Source organism: Galeopterus variegatus, unplaced genomic scaffold (genome assembly GCF_000696425.1).
Source record: "Galeopterus variegatus unplaced genomic scaffold, G_variegatus-3.0.2 Scaffold2520, whole genome shotgun sequence".
NCBI lineage: Eukaryota > Metazoa > Chordata > Mammalia > Dermoptera > Cynocephalidae > Galeopterus > Galeopterus variegatus.
The window spans coordinates 138139-155565 of record NW_007728631.1 but is presented as its reverse complement, the minus strand read 5'-3'; the positions used below and the strand labels follow the sequence as shown (position 1 = coordinate 155565).

The 17427-nt window shown below is 37.8% G+C and overlaps 1 protein-coding gene across 2 annotated transcripts in view; it reads right to left on the bottom strand.

The window, feature by feature from the left end:
- HMGCLL1 (3-hydroxymethyl-3-methylglutaryl-CoA lyase-like 1) overlaps window positions 1-17427 on the bottom strand; it is a 153878-nt gene that overhangs the window by 105974 nt on the left and 30477 nt on the right. For both annotated transcript variants that reach the window (XM_008582101.1, XM_008582102.1), the window contains exons 2-3: window positions 7774-7854; window positions 7433-7540 (exon numbers count right to left, since the gene is read on the bottom strand). In XM_008582101.1, coding sequence (XP_008580323.1) covers window positions 7433-7540; window positions 7774-7854 — 189 coding nt within the window. The remainder of the gene's footprint in view (window positions 1-7432; window positions 7541-7773; window positions 7855-17427) is intronic.

The window sequence follows — 17427 nt, the reverse complement described above, 5'->3', positions numbered from 1 at the left end:
ATTTATATGGAATAATAAAAGACCACTCATAGCCAAAGCAATGCCGAGCAAAAAAAATAAACCTGCTATGTTTTAAATATGTCTCCCAAACTTCACGTGTTGGACATTTAATCCCCAAATTTACCTGTTCATGGCATTTGGAGGTGGGGCCTTTGGGAAGTAATTAGAATCAGATAAGATCACCAGGGTGCAGCCCCCCATGATGGGACTGGTGGCTTTATAAGAAGAGGAAGAGAGAGACCTGAGCTTGGCACAACTGCCCAGACCCTCATTAGACGTTAGTGCCATGCTCTTGGACTTCCCAGCCTCCAGAACTGTGAGCTAAATAAACTATTCTTTTCTTTGTAAATTATCCAGTGTATGGTACTCTGTTATAGCAACAGAAAATGGACTAAAACAGGCCTCGATGATATTTTTCTCCTACTTGCTCTTCCAGAATGCCATACCCAGATCAAAAGGCGGTGTCTATCCACTCCTTTTGTAACTGGGTGGGCTTTGTAACTGCCTCAACTAATAGGTTATCAGAAGGTAACACTATGAAATTTATGAGGTTATAAAAGGCATACTACTTTGCTTGCCTCTTAAAAGACTCGCCTTTCGATCTCTGAGCCATCATGTTAGATGTCTAAGGATGTTATGCTGTAGTAAAGTACAAACTAGCCCATGCAGAGAAATCACATGGAAAGTCTCTGAGAACACATGAAGAAAGAGAGGTGTCCAGCCAGCTCCTGGCTGCCCCGGCCACCCAGGCCCTCACTACTGTTCCAGCTCTGACCACCGTCTATCTGACTGCTAGTACTGGAGAAACCTCTAGCTAGACATGCCCAGTTAAACCACTTTTGCATTCTTGATCCACAGAAACCACAGGCAAAAACAAATATTGTTATTGTTTTAAGCCACTAAATTTTGGGATTATCAGTTATAAAGATAATCAGAAGAACCAGCTTAATGCTACTAGTTTTCAGGATATATGGCAATTGTACATACTTGAATACAAATGTACACACACACTTGCACAAACACACAGAATATCTGCCACAAGCTATACAGCCAGTAGAAAAACACTGGACCTATTGAAGCAATCTAAAGAATCTATGGTTCCTCCTATTAAATACTGGGAACCGGCAAATAGCATATGCTTGTTTTCTATTTTCCTGAAGAGCTAACATATTTTATCTATGTGGATGTAGCTCCCATAGCACAATTTTACCTCCCATTTAACTTTCTATAATCACCTGAGGTCATTTACTAAAGAACTTAGTGTCTTTATTCCTTCTCTAAGACCAAATATTGAACAAACAGCAATTACTCAACGTGTAATAAATTCAACATTCTCAAATAAGTTGAAAAACAGAACAAGCCTAGTACATTTCAAAACTGTTTCTCAAGAAATACTGCATTACGCCTCTTAATATAAGCCACTTAGCTAGAAAACAGCACCAGTGTGTGCACCTGAACTACCAATTCAGGACAAAAGAAAAGATATGAGGCTTCACCTATGAATATTCTTGATAATTTGGATTGCCTAGTTCCTGAGGCTATTGGGATAGTTTAAAAGATCCACCTCTATTATAAAAATATAGGAAAGGCCTACAGTTACTGAGCAGGAAAGCAATTAAGGGAGAGTTGGGTTGCAATGTGGCTTTGACCTCCATGCCAGCACCTTTGTGTGCAGTAGGAAATAGTACACTAAGCACAGACTTGAGTATTCCAAGTCAGGCTCCTTTGAAAAGAGTTTGGGTTAAGTCTCACTCCCCTTTCAGCTTACATCCTCCTCTCCACCACCTATCTGGATAAGGGGACTCCTGTAACACCAGGAAAAAGGAACTGTGATTTTGGTAAATTTCACCAGGATCCTCTCTGGGGAGGTGGCAGAGGCCAACTTATCTGGGATATAATGGATGAGCCTCACATTGGAATCCTCCCAGTATGGTAGGATAACTGCACCTTATAAGCAAACAATTTGGGGGGGTTCACTGTTCCCTTTCTTTCTCTTTCACTCTCACTCTCTCTCTCTCACACACACACACACACACACCCAACATCTTCACAAAATTACCCCCTTCCTTGCCTCTTCTCTACACCCACCCCTCTCAGAGCAGAGCCAGGAGGAGACGCCAGACGGGACTCAGTAGCAAAAGTTAGCCTCCTGCATCTCATCAAAGTAAATCTAAATCAAACTTTAGTCCAGTAAATGTGTCTTCACTGCCAACAAAGAACTAATTGTATTACACACTAAAAGGAGCGTAGGGAAAAGTTTACACATTCCTTCTTGCTAACATTGAGTTTAGGCCATATTTTAAGTGTTAGTAACTTGTAAATAATTGTTAGTCTTTTATGTCTATTTCTTTTTACTTTTATGAAGAAAATCTATCTCTACCCCCCACAGTAAAGACTTGTGACCCACCTATTCCAACAGTTAAAAGTTAACTAGTCAGGGAGCAAATATTTATAACTGAGCCTTTGCATATGGCATACATAAACATTCAGTATCATGTACATTTAGTGTATTCTAATATTTAAATAAATGATGTTCACTTTAATCACTTATGTGAATGAAATTGTTTAGAAAAAGGCTAAATTAAAGATGAATGTAAAACTCTAGCTTACTTTAAAAACATTCATAATAATTTAAATAGCTAATGTACATTTAGTGTATTCTAATATTTAAATAAATGATGTTCACTTTAATCACTTATGTGAACGAAATTGTTTAGAAAAAGGCTAAATTAAAGATGAATGTAAAACTCTAGCTTACTTTAAAAACATTCATAATAATTTAAATAGCTTACTGCTAACCTCCACATTGCAAAGTCATCATAAACCTATTTTCATAAACATGTTTTCTTTCTGCTGCTATTGTTTGCTCCGTCTAAGCGAGGGGCTATCTGGATTCATTTCAAATGTTCTTATATTACATGTCACTCTAAGGAAATCTTTTTCCAGATAAGTTGTAACGAACATGTATTTTTTAATGGCAGGTATTTTATCATCTGTAGCCATTTAGATTATAGGTGTGGGATCCTGTTTTATATGGCACCCTGCTACCGTGGAACTTTTCTTTTAGCTGTTTGAGTTAGAAAGCCTCTGCCAAACAAAACAGTAGGAGGGAAACTGTAAAAAAGATTTAAAATGCTAAAAAAAGAAATAAGTGAACAAGCAGCAATCTAAACATAAACTAAAGGACTATTCCCATGACCTACGTTTGAGGGAAAAAAATAAAAGATGCGGAGAACTAACAGAATACAAGTTTAACATCTCACATATTGTCTTTACAAGAAGTAGAAATTATATCAGCTGATATATAAGTACACTGTTGTACTACAGGTGTTCTGTCACAAATCTCAGACATTATTTTGTCAGATTCTGACTTCATATAACTTCTTTCTAAAATGAGACAGAACAATATAAAATTTTAAAAGAGAAATTAAAAAATGCTCTTCTCAGGAAAGCTCACTGAAATGTAAGGCAGAAGCAATTATGGACAATAATCCAATCACGAAAATGGGATAGTCTCAATATCGCCCTTTGAAATACCCTTGTTATCTGGTTAGTGACTGGTACGACTTCAGAAAATGAATCTCATCTTTCTTTGATTCAGGCACACTGCTTTTTTACAGGTTTGAAACGCATGTAATCAGATGAGTATTAAAAGTGAAATATATAACATATTATTTAGTATTTGAAGGAGAGTATCTTTATTCAGATTGAATACAATCCAACATTTCAATTACACACATACTTTAATCTTCAGGAGAAAGGCTGATTTAGGAAAAGAGAAGGAGTTAACTTGTGCGGAGCCCAGAGTCAGTCGGTCAGTCCATCTGTCAGTCAGGCATTCTCTTAAATAACACTCTTGAGCACTGGTCAGGAGCCAGATGTCTGGACTCTGGGCATGCACACATAGGGACATTTGTGTGCCTTATAACCTGCAACCCTCCTGCACAGCTGGAATCACTGCTGGGATTTCCAAAATTCAGAAAGGTTAAGTCACCATCTGTCAGTCAGGCATTCTCTTAAATAACACTCTTGAGCACTGGTCAGGAGCCAGATGTTCTGGACTCTGGGCATGCACACATAGGGACATTTGTGTGTCTTATAACCTGCAACCCTCCTGCACAGCTGGAATCACTGCTGGGATTTCCAAAATTCAGAAAGGTTAAGTCCTATACTCAAACTCAAGGCAGAATATGGACAGGGACACAGTTGTAGAAGCACTTCTCACCACCACAGTTATCCTCAAGAGCTAGGTAGGGGAATTCAGTCACTTAATCTATAATACTTTTAGTCAAGGAAGAGTTCATTAAATCTCAATTGGTTAAGTCCTGAATTAAACTCTGAACCAGACTGGATAAATCATCTCATTTTATAGTCCTATCACATGTATCTACTTATTGGGAGGCCAGGAGGCATTTTCCAGTTTCCTGCTCACAGAGGGAATGCCATCCTTTTTCTTTTGTCCATATTTTCTCTTAACTAGCTGTGCAAGAACAAGTGTGGCCTTCTAGAAAGGATTGCAGTCTCATCCTTCTAAATGTTACGGCAGGCGTCCTAAATCAGTCTGAAGAATAACCTATCAATTAATTTCCAGTGTTGTATAATACCAGTATGTGCCCCTAAGCATCACTGAGGGAAAGAAGAATATTTTGTAGGTGGCTTTATAGAACCATTAGAAAACAAAAGTATCTTGAAGAGGACTAGCAATATTTAATATATGAAATACAACTTTGGTTTGTCGGTATTCATCAATTAATATTAGTGAGATTGGTCCTCTTTCCTAATCCTAACTTTAAAGTCATACCAGCCTATCCAGTTCCTCTCCAGCAATAATCAAATACATGAAATGGGTGCTCACTGAATCAAACACAGAGGTGACTTCATGAAGACATAAAGATGATAAAAAGGTTTCACTATCTCTTAAAATTAGTGGCAGCTAGTGAAATAACAATAGCTAGCATTTTGCAAAATGATAATCTCAAGGAAATACGTCTAGTCTAATCAAGCTATTTACATTTTCCTAAGGAAAATATTTGTGGCCTTTATTACACAGGACCAAATACATGAACAAAAGTAACAGTCAACTGCCCATACCAGAAAATTAAAAGTAATATGTTATTGTTCTTTCCAGTTGATTGATTCATTATTCATTTCACAATTATTTACTGAGGACCTACTTACTATGCACTAAGCACCAGGGCTACAGTGATGAATAAAAGAGATATGGTTACTACCTTCATAGCGCCTATGGTCGGGCAGCAGACAATCAGAAAACATTTATAAAAAATACATATGTTCGTAAGCAGTGATAATAAGATGATGAAAAATTACTGTTTCTTTTGAGGATAAATAAAAGTAACTCTGTGAAAAATGACATATTACTAATACTATTAATACTATTGTGGCTTCTGTTGCCTCAAACGTATTGCAATTAAACAGACTTTAATGTTTTAAGCTCTTTTCCAACATCCTGTTATAACTGCAGAGCAATGCAGAAATTGAGATGTACATGAGCAAGTATAGATAAAGTGCTATATAGATAAAGAGACAGGACATACAAATAAGGAACAAGAAGCAGTTTGGTTTAGCAGCAACTTCAGCAAAGTGAAGTAGGGCAATAGAATTAAGGCTACAAAAGGTGGAGGGGGAGGTGTTGAGTGCTTTGAGTATCAGACCAAAGTTTCCAAGCTTTGTCAGTGGGGAGAAGGGAAACCGATAACGAACTTAGAATGTGACTTTGTGAAGGCTGATGTTATTATTTTAGAAGAAATAGGCAAAATGTATAAGGAAGGGATAAGCAATGCTTAGGAATATCATTTAAGGGACTGCCACAATAATTAGTCAGTGAGGGTCTGGATTACTAATACATCAATGGGATTTAAAAGAAGACAAGTATAAACTATTGAAGAGAAAACATTTTATGAGTCAGTAACTGTTATGGACCGAATGTTTGTATCTCCTCAAAATCCATATGTTGAAATCTTGACCTCCAAAGTGATGGCATTAGGAGGTGGGGCCTTTGGGAGGATAATGAGGTCATAAGGGTAGAGCTCTCATGAATGGAATTAGTACCTTTATAAGAAGAGACATGAGAGCTTGCTTCCCATCTCTGCTCTCCACCATAGGAGGAAACAATGAGAAGACAGCCCTCTGCAAGCCAGGAAGCAGGTCCTCACCAGACACTGATTCTACCAGTACCTTGATCTTAGACTTCCCAGCCTCCAGAAGTGTGAGAAATAAATCTCTGTCATTATGTCACCCAGTCGATGGTATTCTGTTACAGTAGCCCTAATTAAGACAGTAACTGACTGGATACAGAAGACAACCCTTTGAGGATTAAAATCCAAGATTCCACCAGGGACCGTTGAGCTATAAGCAATAAAGCAGGATGGATGATAATGAGTTTGATTTTAAATCCAATGAGTTTGAGGTACAGGCAACACATCTAGCTGAAGCTTATCAGGAGGGCAGGACTAGAAATCTAGATTCGTCATCCTCATAGAAGTGACTATGATGTTGGAAGGGTAGCCAAAGAAGAAAGCAGAGGTAGAGAAAAGCACTGAAAACAGAATCTTAGGGGAACCTTAAATTCAGTGGTCATGAAAAGATGTCAGAGATGACAGGAAAAGAGCAATTGGGGAAATAACTGAATCAAGAGAGTGGAGAATAAAGGAAACCATGAGAATGAGATCAAGAGCATTCAGTGAAATCAAGTGCTGGGGAGAGACTGAGGGATACAACGTCTGAGAACAGGCACTGGATTAGGAAGAGAGAGAGTTTTACTGGTTGCTAATTACTAATCATGTTTGAAAGAAGAGTCAAGTCTCAGATGTGATGACTGCTGCCCCATGCCTGAAAACTCTGATAGAGCTCTATCATCTTATATTTCAAGGGAGAATCTAGGTTATTCTCTTGCCATGTCTTTGAGGATATCTTTGATGCCTTATCACTCTAGCAAATATAAGTGCTATAAGAAGCAAAATAAAGAGAGTGTATATCTACATTTCTCACTCTTTGATAGGGAATTCTGTGGGGAAGGTATCAGGCCCAATTATCATTTTCCTTTAACAGACCAAAAGTCTAAAGCACTTAAAGATGTTCAGATTATTCATAATGTCAGTCATGCAATAATAAATGAGGGCAGGCCCCTAACTTGCTATGTAAGAGCCTTATCTTCTATACATTATATTTGACCATATACTCACACAGTTTTAGTGTGGAGTTCCAAGTAACATTTTAGGACTCATTTGACATAAGATATTTCATCAAAGTTATTTTTCTTTAACCATATCTCAGTGCATGGCAATATTTTGTAAGAATATGGAAAATTAGTAATTATATCAGGTTAAATTCACAATGTATATCACGTTCTTACTTAGTAATTCTTCTAGAAGTTAAATTGAGAACATAGTTAGAGAATTGCAGATTTACGTACCTGTGGTACCCATCTGGAAGACACAAAGCTGGTTACTTCTATTACAGACAAGCCAGTTTGGGAAAGTTGATTGATAAATTCAATTTTTATATCTGTAGGAACTATAACCTATAAAACATCCAAAGTTATTTTATTTCATCATTTTAAATGGTATAGAAGCACACACAGATTACTTCCTAACTGAAAGCAAATAAAATTTATGATTTATAAATTCAAGTAGCAATTAAGAACAAACATAGCCATGTAACATAAAATCCACAGAAGTCTTTAAAATCTTAAGAAATATTAATATTTAGACTTATCATTTGAAATAAACTGTGTAAAAACTAATATAAAACTACCTTTTCATTCTGCAATCCATCTCTAGGTCCAACTTCTACTATTTTAACATACTCAGGGAGTCCAGATAACTGAGATGATTCCTGGAATGCAAAACACAAGATAAGAAAAATAAATAATTTTCAGGTTGCCACACTGGATTATTTGAAGACTTAAACAATCACACTTGGTTAAAGTCTTCCACAGAAAGTTAAAACAGTAAGAACTCAACACAATGACATAATCTAAATATCCTGTTTATATAATTTTCAACATGAATTTATTTTTTCTTATAATACTTCTTACGCTATTCAGTCTAGTTATGACTAAAATTCAAAAGATTAATTTCTAAAATATAACTCTGGAATAGTTAATTTAACCAGTATCCAAAGAGCAAATCTGTTGGGTAATTCTGTGTGTAAGGATAAACTCACCAGTTAGAGTTAATTAAAAAATTAGATGCTCATATTAACAGACTTCTACCATGAAGAATCACACAAGATATCACCCTTTATACCCTGAATTTGAGTGTGGATGGCTTGTGCCCAGAAAGTTGAGGCTAGATAAGAAAACTTGCTGTTTTTTCTTCTCTGTTACAAAGCACAGTTACCACCTAAATGCTGTTCTCTGAAGGACAGACCTTTAATAGTATCCAAACCTCAATATCCCACTCAGAATAGCCTACTTCTAGCCCAGTGTAATAAATACCCTGTTCTACATTTTGCCCAAGTCTGAGATGGCAAATTCCGGAACCTCTGTCCCTAGACTCGGTACTATGGACCTAGTTTAGAAGGTCCATTTGCCTTCATAATATTCCTACTTAGAAGGCTATGATTTAAAATAGGAAAAAATAGGAACAGCCTTTCTAAGTTTCATATAGTAGTTAAAACCAAAAGTAAGTTACATCTTTTCAGACTGTACCAACATAATCTCTGGGTACCCCTGAGCTCAGAGTGGGTAACCCATCATCAAGTTCTTCAAATGAAGAGTTGATAGAATCAGCCCAAATCCACAGGGTCTGTGCTTCCAAGTTTTGTTTGTTTGTTTTATTCGTATATTTTTTTATTATACATACATGTGGGGTACATTGAAAAACGTTGATTTTCAATAATTGTGTAGAATGTGTGGTGGTTAGATCAGTATAGTTAGCTTATTCATCATTACAATTCACAATCATTCTTTGTGACCATTGACCAATTCCTCACTAGCCCCCCCTCCCCTTTTCCACCTCTTGTTTTCTAAAAGTTCAGCGTATTATTGTGATTTTTGTTTCTTTCTTTCTTTCTCTCTGTCTCTATTGTTCATTTTTTGTTTTGCCTTTCATCAGGAATAATGAATTCAAGCAAACCAATTCATATTTTCTCACTCTGTCATTGTAACAATCATTGACACATACCGATGAAGTGGTTGTTTTGGATGCAGAACCCACTTTGTATCTATGGCACAGAAGAATGCTCTCTGGCCATTTCTGGGCCCAAAGCCATTATTAGCTTTACCAGCATTCTATGCTAACTCAGCGAACGTTACTGTTACAATGTTTATAGACCACCCTCCACAGTTCCCATGAAATTCGGCAATTCAATAAGAAAAATTAACAAAGAAGGAAAATTCTTATTTCTGCATCTTCTGTGCAGGTTGTGATGAATTACATTAACTTGGGAGGGTGGAGGGTTGAGAAGGGAGGCGTGGGGGTCCTCAGGTTTAGGCTCGGTTTTGGATGGCAATCATGAAATCATGACTAATTTAGAGTGGTTACAATTTCCACCAAGCAATAAAGGAAAGGTATAGCATGGGAAGGAGGAGTAAATGAGAAGACTCCACTCTTCTTTCTTATTACCTCCAGTCCTACGACGGCAGAAATGAAACAAAAATGAAATTAGGCAATCTTAAGCCATGTGGTCTCATTATCCTGAAACTGCATTTTCAACAGCAATTAACTTGGGGCACACATGGACAAAGAGTACTTTACTAAATGGCAATGTTTACTTAAAAAAGGAACATAGTGTTGAGATAATCTGCTGAGTACAATTAAAGAGCTGGGGACCTTCCTCTGCATCAGCATGTTGTAGTTGGCATTATTAACAAGTAACCTGAAGAAATTAAAGTATAGGCCACCAACAATTAGGGCCGTTTCAGTCAAAACAGAATATTTTCTTATTTGATATTATTTTAGGTTCTTCTTGAATATAATGCTGTTTAGCTTTTCTAAACAATTTGAATTGTCAGTGACAGAAGAAATTCACAAATACAGTCAACAAGTAATTACTTACTACAGTCTGTGTTACGTACTGTGCTGAGTAATGAGTATATGCTAAAATAGAACCAGGAATAGATGGACCAATTATATATAGGAGGTAAAAGAGAAGGTAAAGAACAGTATGTTGTGGGGAATATTGGAGAAGAAGCATGTTCTGGTGGGGAGATAATGAGCTCATTTTGAATTTCTGGATTATATGTGCTTGTAGAACATTTACATGGATTTGCCTACTATGCATTGTTTGTACATATCTGAAGCTCCTTAGAAAAGTAAATACAGAGGTAGTAATACCCAGGAAGAGACTGAAGATCATCAAGAGAAGGCTCTCACATGATACATAGTCAGCAAGTATGAAAGGTGACCCACTGGAGAATGAGAAACTGGAGGAGGACCAGGGGACACATGCCCATGCAGTGGGTTACATTTCAGGAACTGTACTTGGGGACCTCAATATTTCATAATGGGCAGTAGGTACACCTGCCCTTTGTTCCAGAAGGAGACACTTTCCCTGCCTTCCAAGGCTTTTTGCTATAAAAACATCCTTGAGAAGACAGTCCTAAATAAAGGCATTAGTGCCTCGCTAGTAAGATGAAGAATTGTTTCCCAACACTTATTACCTTCATTAATTCTCAGATGTTCTCCATAACCAAAACACTTATTCATTATCCAAGATTCAATTTGTCCTCTATTCAGGAAAGACTTTTCAGATCTCCCCAGATAGAATTAAGTAATTTCATTTCTATGATCCCATAACACTTTGTAGAGGCCTATTTTAAAATATATCTGTATTTCTTTGCCTGCCTGTTTCCCCTTTTTAGATTATGAACCCTCAGAGTCATCAAAATGGACACGTAGTAAGCACTGGATCAATATTTGTACATGAATGAATGAATGAATGAATGAATGAATTCCTATATCACACGTAGTAAGCACTGGATCAATATTTGTACATGAATGAATGAATGAATGAATGAATGAATGAATGAATGAATGAATGAATTCCTATATAAAATTTAGAAAAGTAAGATTGGCCTCTCATTTAGCCAACACATGCTAGCCAACATTATTACAGTTACTGGGTGTATGAAATGACCTATCCAAACCAGAATTCCTGCCTATAACTACATTACATTTTAATGGTAAAGAGATCTGGAAGCTACTGTGAAGCAAGGGGGTCGGGGGCACCTTTTCTACACACTGAACATGTTAGAGTTGATGTATTATTTGTAAAGTTACAAGGAATTGAGTTTTTTTAAAAAAGTACTCTGCAGAAGTTAGAAGCATAGTCTTTTAAAAGGCCTGTACTATAAAATTTATTTTTATAGCATTAAAAGTCCTATGTTACTTAGCTCAATGTATCCTGTTTAATGTGCAGTATAGTGTATGATACTAGTGAAAAACAAAAGATGTATTATCCAGCAAGTGTTTCAAAAAGCTATGTTACACGGTTGAGTGTATGCCCACATTTGGCATCAGATTTCTAACGGTTCACTTTCATAGGGCAACAACAAAAGAAATACTATCTTACATTTATATGTTGCTTTATTTTTCCAAAGAACTTTTCTATCTGTGTTTCATCTGTAAAGCTACCCTGTGAGGTAGGCAGAACTGAAAGAGAGATTAAATAACTTTCTAAGTTTACCCAGCTAAGTTCCCTGGCTGCTATTCTAGTTTTCTTTAGGATAAGATTAAATACATCACCAACTATTGAGTTTTGGTTTAAAAAAATAATAATGAACCATTCTTTTATGCAGAACATAAGTGATCAGCTTTACTCACATTTCATTCTTACATAAAATCAAATGGAAGGCATATTTTGATGGCGATTTCTTTGAAATGTGTGTGTGTGTGTGTGTGTGTATAATATATACATTTTCCAGCAGTAGTAATGGGGAACTTCTATATATTCAACCAACCCTCCTAATAGTTATAGACAGGACTGCTTATTACTTACAATACAAGTACTGTTTTTTTTTTTTTTTCACTAGGCAAATAACACCATCCATTGTAGAAATTTCTGTACAGATTTGTATATGTTCCACTCCATTTCTTGAGGAATAATTTTTTGTGTGTATATAAAGTCTTTACGAATACTGAAATATCCTGTTTCATAGCCAGTATTCCCAAGGAAATCCACTATGATGGCCAAATCAAATGTTCGCACTACACAGATGACAAGTCTGAAGCAGAAAATTGCTTAAATTTCTTTTGAAATTCAATTGAACTTTTTAAGGGACCATTAGATATCAGCTTTTCTAAAAGTATCTATTTTTGTCATTTCATCTGAAATATGCATGTGGTGCATTTTGTCGTAATGTTAAACTCTCCACATTCTATTTGTCATTTCTTAGATATTAATTTCTCTTTTAACCAAGTATAATTCGAAATGCACAAACCATTATCACTGATACAGCAGATATCCACAGGAGTCTTGGTCCCCCAGAACAACCAAAAGTCATTTCTCTCCCTAGGTGCCTCTCTAGAATGAAGGGCTGAATCAACATAGATGATATTTAAAACATTCCTTTCAGAATATCCACGTACCAAGGTTGATTTAAAGGCAATCTTTGGCAGTTTAATAAGAATTTATTTGTAACCAAGTAAAAATAGTGTGTAATATACTATTAAGTCATCTAAAACTCCATCATATATTGTGATTTACTAAATTAAAAGGTAAAGGAAGGTATCTGCTTACTTTTTAGCAATTTTTGGATGCCAGAGAGAGGTGGAGAGTTTACCATGCTGTGTTCCCCACAGTCTTCGGTCACAGTTTTATTTTTTTTAATTTATTTATTCATTATTATTATTATTTTACATTTTAAGATGCTATTGTGGAGCAGTTGGGGGGAGGCTGAGAGGGTGGGAGGAGGAGGAAAGGGGGTATGCGGTTCAGGCCCGTGGCACCCCTCTCATACCAGCAGGGGAGCCCAGGGGGCTTCTGATGGCTGCTTGGTCATGGCTGAGCTGGATGCGAACTTTGGGGGGCATGGTTGAGGCCCTCAGCACCCCCACCACCCCAGCTCAGGAGCCCAGGGCACTTCTGGTGGCTGCTCAGTGGTTGTCACTGGGCTGGATGCAGATGTTCTAGGGGGAGGAGTGCCGAGGCCCTCAGCCCACCCTCCACCCCAGCTTGGGAGCCTGGAGGGCTTCTGGTCCTTCCAGGTTTTATAGGTGTTCTTTGGTAGTGTTAGACCTTTACTGGTTAATATCAGAACTTTGTCTCTGATCTGTGGGGTTTTTGTGTTTTCTTTTAGTTCTGTATCAGATTATTAGCTACCCCCATCACTTAACCTCTGCATTGGAAATAATTTGTTGTCCTTTGTTTACTTCTAAAATGGGGGAACTTCCTGTAGGAACCAGCACTCGAGCCCTGTAGTTGAGCTAAATTTCTGCTTTGCTGCTGATTCTCTAGGGAATGCTTTTTGTGCAGCTCAAGTTTTAATTGTTGACCTTGTAAGCACTTCCGAGTCTTGTGAGGTCCATTACAACCAGGTTGTGTGGAAACTCTGGTCTGAGCCTGAGTCCTTTCAGCAAACTGTACCCACTGAAGTTCTATATTCCTGACCAGTCTCCACTGAGTGGGCCCGTGCTGATTGGGGGGCAGATCAGCTGTCCATGCTGCGTCCCAGTGTTCCCCCAGTGGGCCTGTCTCCCCCACCCCCTGCACTCCAAACACTTCCCATGGCACGGGCCATGTGCTGGTCCCTTGCAATGACTCACTGGCCTCTCAGTGGCTCCTTTATTCAGTTGTCTGTGACCCCTCACTCCTATGTGGGTCCAAGGGAACCCTGTTAGTGGTCTTGCTGGCCTGGGGGCCGCCAAGGCCATCTTCTCCTCTGCAGCCTCCAAGCAACTTCCTACAAAGGGCAAAGCAGCAGTTTTTGCCAGCTCTTGTTCCATGTGCTCACCAGGGCCAGCCTTGAAGTAGTCAGGGGTCAAAACGGTCAAAGTGGTGCTTTCTTTCTCTCACCACAGCCTCTCCTGCCTTCATGAACTCCACAGGTCTCTCCTCCTCTTCTGCTGGGAAAGCATGGCTTAATAATTGGCTAAGAAGCTGTAATCCATCGTTCTAAATATATAGCTATTTAAATTTGGGTGTTATTGTTGACAAAAAACAATTACACTGCTTTACATAATGTTTGGTTATGCCATGTTGGTTTTATAACAATGGCAAGTTGGGAAATTACACCAGTTATGTGCCATGAGTTTTCAACTTTGTAATACACTACATTAAGCACAATAAGACTACTAAAACATCCACAAAATCCATTGAAACTTTGAATAAAATATTTCAGATCTTAATGAACTCCCTTATGTAATGTTCATTTTCTGATTAGCAAAAATCAATAGAAATGTTTGAGCATTTGCATGATTCAGCTGATTGCAAGATTATAGATACACAACAAAAATTCTCAGAAAATAACAAAACAGATTACCTAATGGTGTCTTATACTTCATGATATGTAAACAGTTTTTGATAATCATTAGGTATGAATAGTTGAGTTCAAGAGGTGGTAGAACAAAAGGTTGATAGAAATAACCTCCATATGCTGGTAAAGTTAGGTGAAGTGCTGCTCAGATACTCCTATAGGACTAAGGCATTTAGATACACAACAAAAATTCTCAGAAAATAACAAAACAGATTACCTAATGGTGTCTTATACTTCATGATATGTAAACAGTTTTTGATAATCATTAGGTATGAATAGTTGAGTTCAAGAGGTGGTAGAACAAAAGGTTGATAGAAATAACCTCCATATGCTGGTAAAGTTAGGTGAAGTGCTGCTCAGATACTCCTATAGGACTAAGGCATTCTCAGAAGCTGATGGCATTTCACTGAACTCTCTTTCAGAAATTGGTCTCAGCTAGAGACAGCCACATTATCCAAAATCATTCCCCCTCTCTATGATCATCTGATGAGTAGGGCTGATGCAGGAACATACAAATCTACCCTTTGTCTCAGGGTAGCAGAGCTGGAAGGCCATACTAGCTCTAGAGATCCTGCATGGCTGACTGAGGCCTTTGTTCTGACTACATCACAGTTCAACTTCTCCCTCTGCCTGGTCCTCCGTTCTTCACTTTCCCACAGGTATTGAATCCAAGGGCAACAACTTCTTGCAAACAAATCTTCCTCCAAGAATCTGTGTCCTAGGGAATCAGACTTAAGAAGCTTGGTGTCAGCAGTGAGCTGAGTAAGGGGTCTCTAAAATGGGACTTGGAAGCTGGGTCATAGGCCCCCATTTCCCTATGGTTATTTTTCAGTCCCCAAGTGCATAATTGGAATAGATATATTTGAAAGGTGGAATAGCTCCCATCACATATTAGTACCTTGACTTGTAATACAAAAGCTATCATAGTAGGGAAGGGCAATTGGAAATTTTTGAAACTGCTCACTCCTCTCCTTCAGCCAAGACAGTACAAGAAGAAAGAGAAGCAGAATGAGGAGGAAGAAAAGGAGGAGAAAGTATCCTGGAAGAAATCACAGAGATTATTGCCACCCTTCAGTATATAAAGTAAAGGATGTAGGGGTGATGGCCTCATCGTAAACCCATTTGAATCAAAAATACATCCTCTACCAAAAACAGAAAGATGCTAAGATTCTGAAGGATGACAATGGACCACCATAAACTCGATCCCAATTGCAGCTTCTGTGCTTCTGTGCCACTGCGGTATTTTGCAAAAGTCTTAAGCATTTTCGCACTGCCTCAAGTAAATGGTATGCAGCTACTGATTGGGAGAATGCACTCTTTTCTACATCTGATGAAAAGGAGAGTATTAAAAAATTCCTTTTTGCTTGGGACAGACTGAAGTACACACAGAATTCTCCCAGGTCTGTATTAATTCTCCTATCACCTGTCATAAGGGACCTGAAATACCTGGACATTCTGCAGAATATCACATTGATCCACTATATTGGTGAATAATCAAAGTTCTAGCTCTAGGAAAGAAAACTCAATTAAAGCACATTAAGAAATTAAAGAAATAATTCAGCGGACCTTCTTTTAGATGCAGGCATACAAAAACAAATAAACAAAACCAAACAAAAATGATTGCTGAATATTCAGTACAGAATTCAAAGCATCAAACAGTCTGACAATACTATAGAGATCCTATCTCTGTGGGGCATAGTGGCCTAGCGCAGAGATTTTAAATGCCAACCACATTAAAAATACCACTCCCCCATTTCAGACCCAGGGCAGACAATATTAACCCAACATGTAGTCTTTCACAATGAGAATAGGCACAATCTCCTAGGCCTTCACATTACAAATATCTACTCCAGTGTCTACTATCCAAGTAGATATTACTGTCTAGTTCTAGGTATCTACTATCATTAATTGAGTCTAGCCCTCAAGATAAAATTTACTTGCCATCCCTGGTGTAATAGAAAGTGTTCTTTTTACTACTCTGTACCTCATTTACTCATTAATAAAAAAAAAAAATGAAAATCATAATAGCTATAAACAGTTTTGGCAAAGCCACATTGTATTAATCAGTTTCCTGTTACTTATAACAGAGTACTTGAAACTGGGTAATTTATAAAGAAGCAAAGTTTATTTTTGAAAGCTTTGGAGGCTGGGAAGTCTAGTGTCAAGTGGGTACATCTGGTGAGGGCCTTCTTGGGGAGGACTCTCTGCAGAGTCCCAAAGTGGTGCAGGGTATCACATGGCAAGGGAGAAAGAGCGAGCATTAAAGTGCTTCTTCCTCTCTTTATAAAGCTGCTGGTGCCACTCTCATGATAACACACCCATCCATTAACCCATTTATCCGTGAATGGATTAATCCACTCACAAGAGCACAGCCCTCATGGTTCAATCACTTCTTAAAGGCCCCACCCTTCAAATACCTCTTGAAGATTAAGCCTCAACATACCGTGAATGGATTAATCCACTCACAAGAGCACAGCCCTCATGGTTCAATCACTTCTTAAAGGTCCCACCCTTCAAATACCTCTTGAAGATTAAGCCTCAACATGACCTTGGTATTCAAACCACAGCATACACACAGTGCTGTACGTACGTATAATAAGAACTAGGAATATAATAGGTACAGACGACTGTCTTTTGCTCATTTATTCATTCATTTAATACTCAGTGGACACCTAACATATTTAAGATCCTATGTTAGAAGTTAGTCAATGAAAGCCTATTTGGATACAGAGATTAACTTTAAAGGAGTTACCATAGTTAAAACATCCCTAAGATAAAGCATTAGTTGCTCTAGCAACTGTGTTTGCAATACCACTACTGAAGCAAATCTTAGAAATTGTTTTATTTTTATTTTTTTTCATTAAATTTTTATTTTGTCAATATACAATGTATATGATTATTATGGCCCATTACCGACACCTCCCGCCCTTCTCCCTCTCTCCCCTCCCCCCCAAGAATGTCCTTTCCGTTTGCTTGTTGTAACAACTTCA